Below are 16,040 nucleotides of genomic sequence, written 5' to 3' on the forward strand. Positions count from 1 at the left end.
ATATTGTATTCTAGTGTAGGAATGGGGGTCAAGTGTCGCATGGTTCGAGGAAATGAATTAACGTTTTCGAAAGGCCCCGGATCCGGCCCATTCTGGGTCAGGGTTCATCTACTCCATACGTCAAGCGCGCGCGCCCGGCTGAAACCGAGGTCTAGACGTGCTGCGATAAGCATGCTGACCACGTGACCGTGGGAGCTTCCCTGCGGCCACGCAGCTGCAGTGATCACCGAAACATTATTCCCTGCTTGTTCATCAACCGGAACGTCCTCGGCCTCAGACTACCTATTCACAAAGGAATCATTATATACTTGACTTGCATCAACTGTGTTTTCAACAGAATCTTTAACTCACAGCAACCATCCGGCCACATTTGCCGGCTATCAGCTCTTACGCCCTTCAAATGTGTCGTACTTTACGGCCATGATCTTTCGATGGCTCGTGCTGGTGAGCTGCCTTATGGTGGCTCTTATTCCCCAGCAAAGCTCTGCGAAGAAAGCCGATCAACCGAAGGTCACGGCAACCAAGCTTGAACACGAACCCTTTTCTCTCTTCTACTTTGAGGACTCAGAAACTGTTCTTATGAGCCTGAAGAATGGAGATTTCAAACAGTCTTTCAACGGAGGGGAGGACTGGGAAGACGTGGTTAGCAGCGAGGATGGTAGTGTGGCACAACCGGTGATTTTCATACGACAGCACCCATTCGACAAGAATAAGGCTTATGCTCTCGGGTTTAACGGACATCACTTGGTCACAACGGATCAGGCCAAGACGTGGAGATCGTTCGATATAGGCGACCAGCCGGCCTTACAGCACCCGCCCCTTGTTTTTCATGGTTGGGACTCGAATAAAGTAATATACCAAAGCGAAGAGTGTGCCGGGTTTTTCTGCATTGTGAGGTCGTACTACACGACTGATGATTTCAAGACCGTTAGGCTGTTGCGGGAGAGTGCGGCGGGGTGCTCCTGGGCAGTTGGGCACCCTAACTTCGCCGAAGATCTGAACATGAACCAGGAGTTGAAGGACAGATCACTGTGCGTCGTTCCTGGGTTGAAGGTGCCCTTTGGACACGCCAACCGCTTGGTATACTCGGATGATTACTTCGTCAGTAACATCGAAGGCACGGAGGTGAACTTACACGAGGGCCGGCCTGTCTCCGGGGTTATTAGCACAGCCGCTGTAAAGAAGTTCATCGTGGCCGCCGTCAAATCCAAGGGAACAGAAGAGCTTGCCTTGTTTGTGACAACGGATACGAATACCTGGCATCGAGCCGAATTCGATGGACATCGGGTAGAGCAGGACGCGTATACAATGTTGGAGAGCACCAACTATAGCCTGCAGGTAGACGTCCTGACTAGCCCATCCAGCAACATGGGCGTCCTATTTACTTCCAATTCGAACGGCACATTCTTCAGCCGCAATATCGAACACACCAATCGCGATATGGAAGGAACCGTCGACTTCGAAAAGATTGCTGGCATTCAAGGCATAGTTTTGGTCAATACGGTGAAAAACCCGAAAGAGGTTGAATCAGGGCAAGCGAAAAAGGTCATCAGTAGAATAAGTTTCGACGATGGGCGAAGTTTTCAACCTCTCAAGGTTGGTGAAAAGAATCTACATCTACATTCCGTGACTACTTTCGCCAATATCGGCCGGGTATTTTCCAGTCCAGCACCAGGATTAGTCATGGGAATCGGCAATACAGGTGATCACCTTCAGAAATACACCGACGGCGATCTTTATATTTCAGATGATGCTGGTGTGACTTGGCGTCATGCTCTTGACGGGCCGCATAAGTACGAGTTCGGCGACCAAGGAGCCGTGGTTATGGCAATCAGCGATAAGGGCAAATCCAACAAGATTAGCTTTTCTCTTGACCATGGCAAGGAATGGGAATCGGTGGAGATTGAACATAAAATATATCCTACTATGGTCACTACGACACCCGACTCCACAAGCCTAAGGTTTCTACTAGTCGGCAAGCAAAACGAGGAAAGCGGGTACATTGTCTATTCCATTGACTTCAAGGGATTGCATGAGCGGAAATGCGAAGAAGATGACTTTGAGAAGTGGCCAGCTAGACTAGACGAAAATGGCGAGCCAGACTGCTTGATGGGTCACAAACAATTTTTCCGCCGCAGGAAGGCGAATGCTGACTGCTTCGTGGATGAGGAGTTCAAAGATCCTCAGCCGATTATGGAGCCATGCAAATGTACGGCAGAAGACTTCGAATGCGAGTTCAAAGGCAGCGAGGACGGAAAGAGTTGTATCCCGGCCTTACTGCCAACGCCCCCAGAAGGGTGCAAAAACCCCGATGATACCTTCATGGGACCCTCTGGTTGGAGACTGATACCAGGTGACACTTGCATCCGTGATGGCGGCAAGAATCTGGATCACGATATTGAGTGGCGTTGCAAGGATGCAGGCAATGTGCCCACATCTGGCGAAATCAGCGTGGAAAAACAATACTTCGACGCAAGGCAATTCAGTGCCTACTATTACCTAGAACGCCAGTCAAGCAGTTCTGGTAACGACGAGACAATTGTTATGCTCACCAGTGAACGTGCGCTCTATGTATCACATGATCATGGGAAGACATGGAAGCAGCCACTGAAAGGAGAAGCAATCAACAGAATCGTTCCTCACCCATATAACAGTGATGGTGCTTTCCTCTTGACGGACGGTGCTGAAGGCTTCTGGACTGTTGACCGTGGCCAGTCATTCAAGCCTTTCGATGCACCAGCGCCTCCAACTGAGGAACGCCTTCCAACCCTTACCTTCCATCCTCAGTACCAAGACTGGTTGATCTGGACAGGGGCCGTTGATTGCGGATCTGGTGATTGTCACTCCAACGCCTACATCAGTAAAAACCGCGGAGACAATTGGGAGCTGCTGCAACGCTATGTTCAAAAGTGTGAATTCGAAAGCAGGGAAGGCCGAGAAGATAGCACGAACCTCATATTCTGCGAGCAATTTGAGAATGAGAACAGGAACAACCGACTACAACTGATATCCAGTGAGAACTGGTTTTCAGACTCGAAGGTCCATTTCAAAGATGTCATCAACTATGCCACCATGTCCGAGTTCATTGTTGTGGCTTCTAGAGATACAGAAAAGCCCGACTCTTTGGTGGCGAGCAGCAGCGTCGATGGTAAGACATTTGCGGAGGCAAAGTTTCCTCCCAATGTCAACGTCCCTGTCCAGACGGCATATACCGTGCTGGAAAGTTCTACTCACGCCGTTTTCCTGCATGTTACCGTAAGTAACTCGGAAGGCGCCGAGTACGGATCGATTATCAAGAGTAATAGCAACGGTACTTCCTATGTGCTCAGCCTTGGTGCGGTGAATCGAAATTTCCGGGGGTATGTTGACTTTGAGAAGATGCAAGGCATAGAAGGCGTGGCAGTTGCAAATGTTGTCAGTAACGTGAACAAACTGTCAAATGGGGAGCCGAAAAAGTTAAGAACGATGATTACCCACAACGATGGAGGGCAATGGACCTTGCTTTCGCCCCCAAGTAAGGATGCAGAGGGCAAGGACTTTGGGTGTTCTGTTGAAGGAGAAGGCGTTCCTGGCTGTTCGCTCCACCTTCACGGCTATACAGAACGCAGGGATGAGCGGGACACTTTCTCGTCTAGCTCAGCAATCGGCTTAATGCTCGGAGTCGGCAATGTTGGTGACCACCTCGGTGGCGAAGACGAGGCCGATACGTTCATAACCAGGGATGCTGGCTTCACATGGAAGTCGGTCAAGAAGGGCAGGTACATCTGGGAATTTGGTGATGCCGGCTCCTTGATTGTAATCGTGCCTGAGTCGAAGCCGACCAAAGCTCTTTACTACAGTCTTGACGAGGGTGACACGTGGTTAGAATTTATCTTCTCGGACGTGGAGATGCAGATCGATGATATCTCCACCGTACCATCCGACACTTCCAAGAGCTTTCTTCTCTGGGGCAAAGAGCTGAAATCGGATTACCGAGATAAGCTCGCGACAGTAAGCGTTGACTTCAGTGGACTCCGTTCCTCTTCGTGCAAGTTGGACGAAAGTAAAGCTGAGAGCCATGATTATTACCTCTGGGAACCAAAACATCCGTTCCAGGACGACAATTGCCTGTTTGGCCATGTTGAACAGTATCATCGGAAGAAACCGTCAGCTCAATGTTGGAACGACTGGCGTGAGCCTCATGTTCACAGCATCGGAGAGAACTGTCCCTGCACGAGGGCTGACTTTGAATGGTAAGTAGTCTTCATCTACCGCCCTCCCTTATCTTTCATCAGCGCTACTTCTTACCTGTAAATGGTCTAATTGCTGATTCGGAGGCAGTGACTACAACTACGAGCCTCAGAGTGATGGCAGCTGTGCTCTTGTTCAAGGACTCGCTCCTCCTGATACCATGGCTGTATGCAGAGAAGACCCTGACGCATATCAATACTGGGAACCCTCAGGATATCGGCGTCTCCCTCAATCAACGTGTCAGGGTGGACGTGAAATGGACCATATTGTTTCCAAGCCTTGCCCCAACAGAGAGGAAGAGTACAAGAAGAAGCATGGGATTAGCGGAGTTGGTCTTTTCTTCGCGATCGTCATCCCTATTGCTGTAGCAAGTGCTGTCGGTTATTATGGCTATACTAGGTGGGACGGCAAGTTTGGCCAGATTCGGCTCGGAGAGAATGTTGGTACCTCCCAGGGTCTGCTTTCGCGGGATTCTCTTCTCATCACCGTCCCGGTTGCCATAATTGCGGGTGCGGTGGCCGTCATAAAGGCGCTCCCACTGTTAGCTACAAGTCTCTGGCGAAGCGCGAGTGGATATGTGCGCCTAGGACGCCACCGGGGGTACTCAAGGCCTTATGCGTCTCGCGGATCATTTGCCGCCAGGCGCGGCGACTATACTGGTGTTGTTGACGACGAGGATGAGCTTCTTGGTGTGGAAGATCTCGAAGCGGATGAAGAGGAAGAGCTGTAATACTATGGCTCGTCCTGACACCTGTATGTCAACCGTGTCGGGCCCATGAGGTTATGTTTTATTATGAGAACGTCATGTATTGAAATGTGTCTCTATGTACGCGTTTTTCGCGTCTCCCGTCTTTATTTTCTTTATTCTAATCGCCTATATAATGTGCGTGCCATAGAGGTGAAGTAGAATCAGTGCTAATGGGTATCTTGCAATTTTCTGGAGTTTACGAAGTCATACCAGTTCGGGAACTACCCAAACAACTCGAGCCACAACATTTTAGACGTAGTAATAACATGATAATCTACGGAGACAGCTTTACCCATAAAGCCGTGCAGGGAGTTTGAAAGACCGCATGTCATGGTACAAACTGAGACATCGACCCCTCAGAGAAGAGTCTAATATGAATCTGCTTCCCCTCATACGAGAGGCGCTGATTCACGACGATTCTCTAATTAGAAGGCGATTGTATATGATGGAAGCCTGAATAGCCCCTTAAATTCATATGAGCATATTATATTACCTTGTCCTACGTGTACATTTGCTTGAAAAGAGGAGCTCCGTTTATTCTGGATACTCAATTTTAACAGAAAGAGAGCGTAGCTCAGCATCATAATCATCATCGATCTCTCTCAGGAACCAACTACCCTGGGTAACCCAACCACCAACCAACAAACACCCTTTTCCGCGGTGCCTTTCAGCGGACGCACCGAGCACAGCAGCGTCAACAGGCAACAGCAACAACAACAACAACAACAAACACAACTTTGAAAGAAAGAAAGAATCACCCACCCGCTTACACATGCCAATCGCCCTGCTTTACTCCACAATAGCAACCAACGAGTAATCAAGCAAATCGAATATGGGGACATGATTCAATGCTCAATGAGTGAAATCACTCGGGCCGAACGAGTTCGGCAGGAGCTGCAATGCGAGTGAAAATAGCTGTCAGCCACTGATTCAGAACAGAATGGATGGATTGGTCAGATATATTACCTCTCCCATTGTAGTAAGAGTATAATTCCCCTCGCCGTCGTACATAAAAATGGGGAATTCGGAGGTGGTGAATTCACTCATACTGAGAGACACGAATCATTGTAGTTAGCAAGTAAGTACGTACGTGCATGCGTGGTTTGTTGTTGTCGCATTATTGTGATGAGGGAATTATAGAACTTTCCGGGTAGCCAATCAGTTAATTGCTTGCCTTTTTTTTTTTCTTTTTCTTTCTTTTTTTTCTTTGGCAAGCTAGTGGCGGGTACAGCACGAGTATCGAAAAACCAGGGCCAGGGGGGTTAGAGAGAGAAAGAGAGGGTACGTACAACTGTCTACACATGCCGCATGGCGAAGCGGGAGGTTTGATGTCACTCGCGACAGCAATGGCTTTGAAGTTGCGATGCCCGGCCACCTGCAAAGCAGTCCGACGAAGTAAGCAAATGCATGAGTGATTTTCTTCAGTTCATTTTCGACATGTGCAAGGTACAGCAAGTAGACACGGAGATAAAATAGAAAGGAAAGAGGTGTAGAGTTGACAGCTTACAATCGCATTTCCAAACGCTACTCGCTCCGCACAAGTTCCAACGGGATAAGAGGCATTTTCAACATTGGCGCCTTGCACGAATTCGCCCGACTCGGTCAGAATGCATGCGCCAACACGGAACTTTGAGTAGGGGCCTGTTGGTGTTGGTGTCGCATTAGTTAATTCTTGAGATATGCTATGGCGGCTTTTGGGTTAGGAGACAGGTGGACTTACAGTATGCGGTGTCCTTGGCGGCGATGGCCTTGGTGGAGAGCGTTTCGAGCTCTTGGGCAGAGAGATGGTCGGCGGCGTGAACCATGTTTTCTCCTTGTCTAGCTGGATGGCTGGATGGGTCTATTCCCAAGAATCAAAGTCAAATGAAGTTGACAGGTAGCGGGTAGATAGATATACGGATGGACGTAGTAGTAAGTAGTAGTAAGTAGTAGTAGTTACTGCGCGGGGAAGAGGTCATCTGGACCGGAAGAAACGCCCGTTGTGGTTGTTGTTCATGTTTCCACAACCCCTCTCTTATCGCAAGAATTGACTTGTCTCAGTGTGACTCACGATAATGATGATAACACGGATAACCAAGAATTATCTATATTAAATCTTCAATTTATATCTAATCTAGATGCTTTTCTGTAACCTCGGCTGCCTGTGTTTCAAGGTTGTATCGACTCCCACCCGATATTATCCATGATGTCATCACTCAAATAATCGCCAATTGCCTTTTCGGGATCCCCGCACAGTCGTCTATATCAACAATAAAGTAGAAAAAAAAAAGATCCAACAAAATGAAGATAAACAAGATAAATAAGATTCATAAACATGAGATAATAATGGACAGCAAATATAAAAAAAAAATGTAAATAGATCAACACTCTATTTCTTCTTTGCACCAATACCAGATTGATGGTCTCAAAAGACGATGTTGAAATCTAACTCGGAACATGACTGTAGGTATCATACGAAAGCGCCTCAACCGGAAAGTGTATAAACAAGAAGCATCCGACGAGCGTCGGGGGCAAGGGAAAAAAAAATAAAAAATAAAAACCGGGATGTGAGAGAGTAGAAAGGTGTAGGGCAAGAGCTGGAAGAGAAAAGAGAATGTGGGGTAGAAGGAAGCCGAAAATCAGGCAAAATGATTCCGTAGTCCCTCATAGACGGTGAAGATGAAGGCGGAGCTGGGGGCAGATCGAGCGCAGGTGATGCCACAGCCTCGGTACAGAGCCCTTAGTCCTTGCTGTCTCCACAAGGCTTTTGCAACTCCCCAGAATGTCTGTCGTTTGCCGTTGTATGCTCCTCGCGTAACATCCTCTGTTTGCATGCGCGATTTGATCGTATCGGCAGGATAGAAGAGAAAGTTGTAGCTGACGCCTGCTGCGGCACCTGCAATCATCTTCTGGTAGATAGGAATGGAATCAGAGGATGTTCCATCTTCCTTGAGCTCTGCAGATGGGGCACGGTATGCGCGGAACAGTGCAGATACTCCCTCATAGCCACCGAACCATGCAGCGCCGCCACCAGTCTCGCGAATAAGTGTGCCCAACTGTCCGCGCCAAAAGCCAAGGAGACCGTCTTGACGGAAGACAGTGGCTATCAGAGTCAATGGACCAGGGGGCGTTCCGCCAGACGCCGTAACGGGAACTTGCATCTTGCACTTGATGAGCTCAACCGGGGTAAGTGCAAGGGAGGTAATAGATCCTGACGCAGCGCCGCTGAACACCAGTGCCGAGAAAGGGAGGTCATCGGCAGGGGAGTAGACAGTGGCCTTCAATATATCCTGGATCAGACGGTAGCTGAAGAACAAGCAGCTGTTCTCAATGGCAGCACCTGCCATGGGAGCGCTAATGCCCCGGTAGAGCCCGCGTAGGCCATCTGCTTGAAAGGATTGACGGAAACAATCCAAGGGGCCTTTATATCTGAGAGGAAGATGATCCGGTTGAGATTGGAGCCGCACTTTGACTGTATCAAAAGGGTACTCGATCACTTTGCCTGCCATTCCTGCAGCCTAGTGGGGTCAAACGTCAGTATCATGTTCACGTCCACAAGGGTTGGGCACGACGGTGATAACTTACCGACCCAAACACGATATCTTTGAAGGCCTCAAGGCCCTGGTTGGGCGGAAGTGTAGGTAACTCCATTGAAATATCATCATTGATTGCTATCGCATGTTCGGCGGCCGCCATCAGGGAAAAGGTGAATGAGCAGTCGAGCTCGGGTTACACGACACGACTTTGACGGGTGTGTATGCAAGGAGAGAGACACAGTGGGGGGTAAAAGGATAGACGAGTCTTATCGAGAGAGCATTGTAGTTTCGCGAGCTGTTCGAGGGAGAGAACGGTCTAAAGGGTATTTAAAGACTTTCAGAGTGATGGGGCGGTGTGGTGACTCGACGAGGGGTTTTGCTTGGAGGTGTGCCCGAACCACGCGCGATAAATTAAGAGAGAGCGAACATCGCTTGCCAGTAAAACGGAACACGAGCCCAAAAGGCCAAGGGGGCAGGGGAAATCGGGATATGAGCGATGGGTGGGGTGGGTAGACCTCGCGGCGGTTGGCTGATTGCGGCGAGTGCTGCAACTAGTTGAGTGTGATCCGTCAGACTTCTCGCCGACAAATCCCTCAATTCCATGCCAGACGGGGCCCGGCGCACCACTTCTGCCGAGATCCGGTTATCTGATCGGTCTAAGATAACTTTTTCCTCAAAACTCGGAGGCCCCGAAAAAAAAAGAGGGCAGCGGAGAGCTAAGAGAATTCCATCATCATCCCGTCTGGAATCTCTCTTTCTTTTCTCTCTTCTTTCACATCCCAACACAAACCCCCCTTTTGGTCGATCGGCTCGTTTGGCTCTGCCTACTCTCGGTCCGATCATGTCTACCGCACCTTCAGCTGCTGCCCCCATTAAGGGCATGCGGAAAAATGGTATGAAATTAGCTACCCCACTTTTTTTTTCCCTGGCCTTCGAAAATAACTGTTGCTAATGCCTTTCGCTTCTCGGACCCGCAGGAAAAAACTGGCATGACACCAAGAAGCCGTTCCGCCCTACTGCGGGCATGACCTCCTACGCTAAGCGACTGGAAGCACGCAAGCACCATGAAGCCGTGAAGGAACACGAGAAGGAGTTGAAGGAAGAAAAGGAGGCAGAGAGACAGGTGGGATTCAGCCTATGACATGTCTTACAAAAGAGGTTGTCAATCTTGCTGACAATCATCTAGGCGCATATTCAAAGAATCAAGGATCGTCGAGCCGCTAAGGAGGAGAAGGAACGTTATGAGAAGATGGCCGAGAAAATGCACCGCAAGCGAGTCGAGCGCCTGAAGCGCCGCGAAAAGCGCAACAAGTTGCTGAACTCTTGATTGCCGTCGGCTCTGGTCCTTCTTCCCTTCATTATTCTCCCAGCTTCTTTTCTTTTTCTACCTTTTTATTTCGCCTTTGCTGTTGATCACTAACCCGTCTACATCTCGTTCGAGTGGTGGCTGATGTACCCCCACGCCGTAAACTTTCTGTATCATTCACCTTCACACCATGTTTCCTTTCTTACCGGGTTTGGGAATTACGGCCGATTGATGGCTACTGTTTCATGACAAGTGGAGTTCGCTGGCGACCGTGGAGTTAGAATTCAACCTTTCAGAATAGTATATACTATACAATGGATACACCGAACTATCTACATGGTTCCTGACCTATCCATGACAACACATCACAATAATGTACAGAAACTGAAAGCCACATTGCTTTACACATCAAAGGAAAAGCACAGACTGTCCTTGTACTTTTATACATCAGAATGCTCGGATGTAGTCAAATCCCAATGGAAGTATATATTCCGAGGCCTGCTGATCCTTTGCGGGATCAGGGGCCGATACCTTTCGATCGGCCAGCGCATGGATCAGCGCTTGGCATCACGTTCAACCACGTTGTGTTTCACCTCTGCTAGCGAGTCGTACGACCGATGGTAAACATCTTCAGAAACCGACCGCCCAGGTTGACCAACGCGTTGAGCAGTGTTATCCGGGTCAGGGCGTGCTAAGGAAAGTGGAGAGGGTTCACTGACCTGGATCCTTCCTGCCCGCCATGGTTTCCCAACCGTCCAAACAGCTGTCCGCGACTTACCCACCGGCCCATGGCTCTGGAGCCGCCGGAAGCCAGAAACCAGCACCACCACCCAGCTTGCAGCCCTCCAGTGCCACCAGTGCCACCAGCGACTATAGCGGAAGTCTCCAACTCGGCCAGAATCATCATGGTCGCGAAGTATCTCAACCTTCCGGTCTGACTGGAGAGAAGCATCACCACCAACATCTGATCTTCGACGTTCCCCGTCCAGATCGCGTTAAGTCTAAATCCCGTTCGAAGCACAAGCACAAGCACAGTAAATCCGGCGACTTTCGGTTTCCCCGAAGAATGAACAACCTCGCCTCGTCCGCTGGTTCCCGAGGTCTTTTGCCAACATGGTCTGGTAGCAAGGAAAAGGATAACGATGCCGACGATGGTTTGCTTAGACCCATAACGCAGGAGACAACCTGGTCGCGCTGGAGCTCCGATTCCACCGCAGCTTTGGGTAGTGGGAGCCGAAAGGGCAGTCTACTTGATGTCATTGACCCGAGCAACAAGCTTGGTCCCATCAGGCGTCAAGAGATACGCTCGATGGAAGACCTGGAGCAAGTAAAGAGTAAGAGAAAACAAGGGGAGGAGTAAGTCGATTCTAGTCTGTTCACATTTGGGATGGTTTTGACTGGTTTGATGATAGATATTTACGGTCTGCCCTGTCAATGATCGGGACCCTTGCAACGGATATCACCCGTAGACTGGATTATACGTACTACAACCTTCTGGAGAAGATTGCCGCATTAAATTCGACCATCGCCTCATTCCAGGAGCTTTCCAGTTCTACTTCTGCCCTTTTTGACGACTTCCAGCGGGAGACATCGGGCTTGGATAAGGAAATCCGGAAACAGATGGGGGAATTGAAAGAGTTCCAACCCCAATTAGAAAGAATTAAGACATTGGAAGATCGCATGAAGACGGGGCGACAAAGGGCTGAGGGGCTTAACAGTCGACTCGAGGCAATGCGCCGTGAAATTGATCGTTGGGACAAGAAAGAACTAGAATGGCAGTCACGAGTTAATCGGCGCCTTCGGATCTTCTGGACTGTGGTGGTAGCTGGCATGCTCGCAGTTCTTCTCGCCATTGCGATCCAAAATTGGCCAACTATGATGGGTCCAGACTCTTCTGGATTACCTTCGCAAGCATTGTTCCTCACAAATTCGTCGCATGCTCTACCTCCAGAGAATGGCCATGAAGTAGTCTCAGATAGCCCGAGGGAAGCATGGCCACAATCGCTGCGGAATCTCCCTTCTCGTCATCATAATCGGCCCTCTGGGGGATCAGTTCCCGTCGTAGCCACGGCTACTAGAGATGAAACCAACGTCAGGACTACTGATCCAGACCCACTGGCAATATTTGACGAGCTATGAGCGCGCTGGATTTTCTATTTCCGAGACTCAGGACAACATTCAAGGCCAGCCTCGAGACTGTCGTATCTCCGTTGATCTAATATGTAAACCATAAATAATGTCATGATACCCATAGTGTCCCCCAAGCATAGTATTTTTGTACATTATGCATTCATCGGCCCATTAAATATACCTCAGGGCGCTTCAGCCGCCTTCTTCTTCTTCTTATCCTCGATGAGCTCAATATTGGCCTCCGGGATCTCCTTCCCGTACACTTCGAGCAGCCATTCCTTAACATCCTCACTCACATCGCCCTGCACGGTAATCTCCTCAGTTCCACCAGCAGACCTAGTCATCGAAGAGCCAGTGGCAAACTTCTTGCCCAGGTCCTTAGCGATCTTTTTATTCTCCAACCCATATATATCCAAGCCCGTGATAACGGTAACATGTTTCCGCTTGTTCCGCTCAACCCGCTTAATCTGTACCTTGGACGCCGCCTTCCGCTCAGCATCGCGCGCCTCGGCCGCAGCAGCCTTGGCCTCCTTCTTCGCCGCATCCTTAGCTGCGCGCTCCCGAGCCGATACCGACAATGTAGCGAGGTTGGAGTTGAGGGCCTCTACATGGCACAAATGGGTCGCAAGTTAGCGACTGATCTCAAAGATCCGGGAGGTGGGCCAAGGGGGGAGAAGAAAAATGACGAACCCTCAGAATATAACGACTGGTACATGTCCGGATGGGCTTCCTTCAACCAGTCCTCGCATTTCTTGGCCGTGCCGCCGAATTCACAGTACTGAGCGATTTGAAAATTACATGTCAGCTGGATACCACACACGCCTTTTTGGGTGGTATAAATTTAATAGTGCAGTTGGGGGTGGTTTATCCTCGAAGACGAAGATGGAAGCTTGGGTTCGAGTGCATGTGGGTGTGTATATGTATGCGTACCTCCGGAGGCAATGTGCAAACTAATCCATAGTAGAAGATTCAGTTAGCTATTAGATCTTTTCCTTTACAATCACCGATGGCAGAGACGAAGAAGAGACGACTTACCTCCACAGTAAACAACATGCTTAGCCTGCGATTCAGCAGGAACCGATTGGGCGACTTCGGCCATTGTGATATATCCAGGAATCTAAAGATAGACGATTTTTGGATTTTCGTTTCGAAGATAGAGGTATGAGAGGTAGAGATTCAAGATATTATGGATCGATATATCTGGACACAAAATCTCGTTTTCGCGGTATTAGGTAGGCCCCTCCCGCCGCCGCTGTCGACCGCCCTCTGAATGAGCGCGGGGTCGGGTCTGGATGTACGTATTTCCCGCTGGGTTGCGGTTTGGTTTTTGAAGCTAGGCTGTTTTGGGTAGTTACCTATCTACGCATTTCTCTATCATGTGATTCATGCTATGTTCATATTGTATGAAGAAGATAGGTTTGGTTTTGTTGTGGGGGTTATTGGACAGGGTTCAATACGGGAGGATGGAATTATTGCTTCTGTTCATTTGGGAGCAGAGTTGCGTTGGCTACGTTTCGGTGTCATGGCTACTATACTAATTGGCTGGGCTGGCGGGACCTGGTATGTTATGCCTCGTAGTGGAAGACTGAAGCTTGGTTATGATGCATTATTCTCTGGCTAGAATCTTCTCGTATTGTTTGATGTGATGTCTGTATGAGGACTGGACTCATTTGAATACTTTTGGATGGAGCGGTTGGTAGGCTATTCTTCAGATATTTCAGTTCACGCGCTGTAGCAGAGGGGCGTACGTGTACGCTGATATCGTAAGTGAGTACCTCTTAGGCTTGCTTATGTTAGGCCAGTCTAGAAGCTGCAGTCAGTTGAACCTGGCATCTTTTGCATGGTGTTTTGCCACACGGGTTGAAGTTGTCCATCTCGTCAACTCTATCGTGCACCAACTCGGTATGAATTGGGAACTGACAGTGGCGATCAAGTGCCGTCAAGCAAACATGCCCCCTGTCATGACGCTCGATGTTAACGCCACTGAAGTGACGCTGCATGCAACCTTTGAGCAGTCGAAAACACGATAGACCTTCGAGAACGACACATTTCAGCCTTCGGGCATGCGGCGTCTAATTCCAATATACTCAAATGTAAGAGGCAAACAATGTGTATTGGGAAGTTTCGAAGGCAAGGCAAAGCATTGCTAACGCACACGCATGCAGATAACAAAGCAGGGACTGGATCTGAAGACATGCTCCATGTCTGGACGACGATTGGTGATCGAAGAGCTTCATGAGGCCGGACTGGCCAGCATAGTTTATGCATGAGTGACTTGGCATGGCCACATTTCCGTCAATTGTTGGAATGGAAGATTAGAGTGGCTGCTTTTGCCGCGTTTCATACTGCGGGCCTGCAGAGGCCAGGTCTCGAAAGGCAATTCAGTCAAGCAAGTTGTGAGCGAACCGGTAGTGGCGTTTACCATGTTTTCCCGCGTCAAGTCCATCGTAATATGACGAGCGTGTGATTGCAGACGCCACCTCACGTATCATTCCATCATGTCAGCTTAAGATAATGAAGTGAAGGAGAGAGGAGCAGAGAAGCAATGTACGCCAAACCGAAACAAAAAGGTATGGCGTATTAGTGCCCTGGTGAGAAGCAGCGTCGATGGCTGACTGGCGTGACAGTCGACATATAGTGCGCAATAGCTATGGTGCTCGCACACCAAGCGAATGCTAGCGGGAACGAAATCTACTTGCCTGATACTAAGACTAATGCTCCGTTGCTCCTCGTTCTAGACCACCGAGATGTCGCACTGATTTGAACCTAAACCTAACAGTCGCTAGCGTATTTGGTTATCCAGCAGGATGGCAGTCCGCGCGAGCAAAGTCACTTCGTCCGTAGCTAGACGCTGTCTCTCCGACTTAGCGAAGAACTAGTGAGGTTTGCGCAGGGACAGATAGATCAGACCGTCTGTCAAGGAATGAGCTAACGGGCCCAATCGGTTTGATACTCTGCCCCTCATATCCTCTTCCAATGAGCAGATGCGGCCGATCCAGTAGCCTCGGAGCCCACGAAAGGGCCCGACGGTCATACCAGGGCCATGCGGGTGCACGGGCACCGGCTGCTTTCGGGACACGTCAGTGAAATTGCCTCGTCGCTAATACCATCAGCGCCTTCACAGAGCAGGTATATCGCTTCGGTTACGCCAGACTCGCGTCCGAGAAACTCCCGGGGCAGCGCACCCGCCGAGCTAAATGCCACGTTGAAATAATTTCTGCTGTAAAGCTGCCAAAACGTGTGAGAAGTAAAGAAAGCGAAAGCATACGGGAAGCAGACCTGGGGGATAGGAGATCGCTGGGTTTCGCCTCTGTATGGGACCCCGCGTTTGAAAGCGGGCTAGAATGATCGACGGTGGCCTGGCCTGAACGTATCTTTCCGGTTGGTGTTGGATAGTCGGGGTTGTCCGTGGCTCCTCCTGTGAGTATTGGCCTAAATATAGCTGTTCTGATAGGCCCTGATAGGCCCTGATAGGCCCTGATAGGCCCTGATAGGCCCTGATAGGCGATTTAATCCCTCCAGTTCGGTTCCCTGGGTCCAAGCCAATCTCGATCATCTAGATTGGGCCTGTCAGCTCTTTAGGTTCTCAAGCGACGTAAGTGTTGATAAGGGGAAGATGGTACACAGAGGTCCATGATGAGTAGGACAAGGATGTCTAGCCAATCGTACCGTACGTAGATGATGGCATGCGGACAACGGGGGACGGTCTATGCAGTAGTAGTACCTAGGGAGTCCAACATGTTCCATATGCAAGCGTGGCTGATTGTTGCTTGATCGCTGAGTACCGCATGCGGCGGTTGACCAAAGAGAAACGCCCAAATACCCCTCGTGGGAAGGTCCTTGCGCTCACGACGTACGTACCACGATCTGCTATCCTAGCCATCAGTTGTCTGACATGCATCGAGCCGCCTTACGGGTTTCTTTTTGACGCCAATCTTAATTTACAAGATTGTTTCACCCCCACTTGATTTTGAGAGATGAGGGGCTATTCGCTTGCACGTTCGACCACGCCACAGGGGAGATGCGCAGGTAGGGACGGACATGGCTGGGACGCTAGTCAGAAGGAGGCTGCGGACGAGTGTCTGGAAACGAGACCGTAGCTAGTCTTGTA

At 49.7% G+C, this 16,040-nt stretch overlaps 7 protein-coding genes across 7 annotated transcripts; 4 read left to right on the plus strand and 3 right to left on the minus strand.

Annotated features, from left to right (window-relative positions):
• The first annotated feature begins 247 nt into the window (after window positions 1-247).
• BO88DRAFT_389482 (vacuolar protein sorting/targeting protein 10) lies at window positions 248-5,179 on the plus strand. Its single transcript, XM_025704913.1, has 2 exons — window positions 248-4,232; window positions 4,321-5,179. Exons 1-2 carry the CDS (start codon window positions 421-423, stop codon window positions 4,958-4,960), a joined length of 4,452 nt encoding a protein of 1,483 aa, XP_025562191.1. The 5' UTR covers window positions 248-420; the 3' UTR covers window positions 4,961-5,179.
• Window positions 5,180-5,595: 416 nt separating this feature from the next.
• Window positions 5,596-7,038, minus strand: BO88DRAFT_405335 (cytidine deaminase). Its single transcript, XM_025706854.1, has 5 exons — window positions 6,699-7,038; window positions 6,486-6,619; window positions 6,268-6,353; window positions 5,945-6,026; window positions 5,596-5,872 (listed from the first exon to the last, which is right to left on the minus strand). Exons 1-5 carry the CDS (start codon window positions 6,781-6,783, stop codon window positions 5,831-5,833), a joined length of 429 nt encoding a protein of 142 aa, XP_025562192.1. The 5' UTR covers window positions 6,784-7,038; the 3' UTR covers window positions 5,596-5,830.
• Window positions 7,039-7,203: 165 nt separating this feature from the next.
• amcA (putative mitochondrial ornithine carrier protein AmcA/Ort1) lies at window positions 7,204-9,036 on the minus strand. Its single transcript, XM_025704914.1, has 2 exons — window positions 8,543-9,036; window positions 7,204-8,475 (listed from the first exon to the last, which is right to left on the minus strand). Exons 1-2 carry the CDS (start codon window positions 8,651-8,653, stop codon window positions 7,597-7,599), a joined length of 990 nt encoding a protein of 329 aa, XP_025562193.1. The 5' UTR covers window positions 8,654-9,036; the 3' UTR covers window positions 7,204-7,596.
• Window positions 9,037-9,334: 298 nt separating this feature from the next.
• On the plus strand, window positions 9,335-9,820 carry BO88DRAFT_454100 (CGR1 family protein; the record flags this gene model as incomplete). The annotated part of the gene is made up of 3 exons (XM_025710788.1): window positions 9,335-9,386; window positions 9,471-9,616; window positions 9,680-9,820. 3 exons carry the CDS (start codon window positions 9,335-9,337, stop codon window positions 9,818-9,820), a joined length of 339 nt encoding a protein of 112 aa, XP_025562194.1.
• Window positions 9,821-10,049: 229 nt separating this feature from the next.
• On the plus strand, window positions 10,050-12,151 carry BO88DRAFT_57441 (uncharacterized protein). The gene is made up of 2 exons (XM_025712972.1): window positions 10,050-11,155; window positions 11,212-12,151. Exons 1-2 carry the CDS (start codon window positions 10,539-10,541, stop codon window positions 11,936-11,938), a joined length of 1,344 nt encoding a protein of 447 aa, XP_025562195.1. The 5' UTR covers window positions 10,050-10,538; the 3' UTR covers window positions 11,939-12,151.
• On the minus strand, window positions 11,991-13,074 carry tma22 (putative RNA binding protein Tma22). Its single transcript, XM_025704041.1, has 4 exons — window positions 12,965-13,074; window positions 12,860-12,879; window positions 12,620-12,707; window positions 11,991-12,533 (listed from the first exon to the last, which is right to left on the minus strand). The coding sequence occupies exons 1-4, from the start codon at window positions 13,026-13,028 to the stop codon at window positions 12,112-12,114; spliced, it is 594 nt and encodes a 197-aa protein (XP_025562196.1). The 5' UTR covers window positions 13,029-13,074; the 3' UTR covers window positions 11,991-12,111.
• Window positions 13,075-13,266: 192 nt separating this feature from the next.
• On the plus strand, window positions 13,267-13,727 carry BO88DRAFT_57512 (uncharacterized protein). Its single transcript, XM_025712973.1, has one exon. It carries the CDS (start codon window positions 13,320-13,322, stop codon window positions 13,548-13,550), a length of 231 nt encoding a protein of 76 aa, XP_025562197.1. The 5' UTR covers window positions 13,267-13,319; the 3' UTR covers window positions 13,551-13,727.
• Window positions 13,728-16,040: the final 2,313 nt, after the last annotated feature.

This window comes from Aspergillus vadensis (assembly GCF_003184925.1).
Source record: "Aspergillus vadensis CBS 113365 unplaced genomic scaffold BO88scaffold_13, whole genome shotgun sequence".
Lineage (NCBI taxonomy): Eukaryota > Fungi > Ascomycota > Eurotiomycetes > Eurotiales > Aspergillaceae > Aspergillus > Aspergillus vadensis.

Coding starts and splice junctions, on each gene's coding strand:
- amcA (XM_025704914.1), bottom strand. CDS start 8,653: ATGGCGGCCGCCGAACATGCGATAGCAATCAATGATGATATTTCAATG. Junction 8,476..8,542: donor AAGATATCGTGTTTGGGTCG/GTAAGTTATCAC, acceptor TGACCCCACTAG/GCTGCAGGAATGGCAGGCAA.
- BO88DRAFT_57441 (XM_025712972.1), top strand. CDS start 10,539: ATGGTTTCCCAACCGTCCAAACAGCTGTCCGCGACTTACCCACCGGCC. Junction 11,156..11,211: donor AAGAGAAAACAAGGGGAGGA/GTAAGTCGATTC, acceptor GTTTGATGATAG/ATATTTACGGTCTGCCCTGT.
- BO88DRAFT_389482 (XM_025704913.1), top strand. CDS start 421: ATGATCTTTCGATGGCTCGTGCTGGTGAGCTGCCTTATGGTGGCTCTT. Junction 4,233..4,320: donor ACGAGGGCTGACTTTGAATG/GTAAGTAGTCTT, acceptor ATTCGGAGGCAG/TGACTACAACTACGAGCCTC.
- BO88DRAFT_57512 (XM_025712973.1), top strand. CDS start 13,320: ATGTTCATATTGTATGAAGAAGATAGGTTTGGTTTTGTTGTGGGGGTT.
- BO88DRAFT_405335 (XM_025706854.1), bottom strand. CDS start 6,783: ATGGTTCACGCCGCCGACCATCTCTCTGCCCAAGAGCTCGAAACGCTC. Junction 6,620..6,698: donor CGCCAAGGACACCGCATACT/GTAAGTCCACCT, acceptor CAACACCAACAG/GCCCCTACTCAAAGTTCCGT. Junction 6,354..6,485: donor TAGCGTTTGGAAATGCGATT/GTAAGCTGTCAA, acceptor ACTGCTTTGCAG/GTGGCCGGGCATCGCAACTT.
- tma22 (XM_025704041.1), bottom strand. CDS start 13,028: ATGGCCGAAGTCGCCCAATCGGTTCCTGCTGAATCGCAGGCTAAGCAT. Junction 12,880..12,964: donor GCATGTTGTTTACTGTGGAG/GTAAGTCGTCTC, acceptor ACTATGGATTAG/TTTGCACATTGCCTCCGGAG. Junction 12,708..12,859: donor TTTGCACATTGCCTCCGGAG/GTACGCATACAT, acceptor CAAATCGCTCAG/TACTGTGAATTCGGCGGCAC.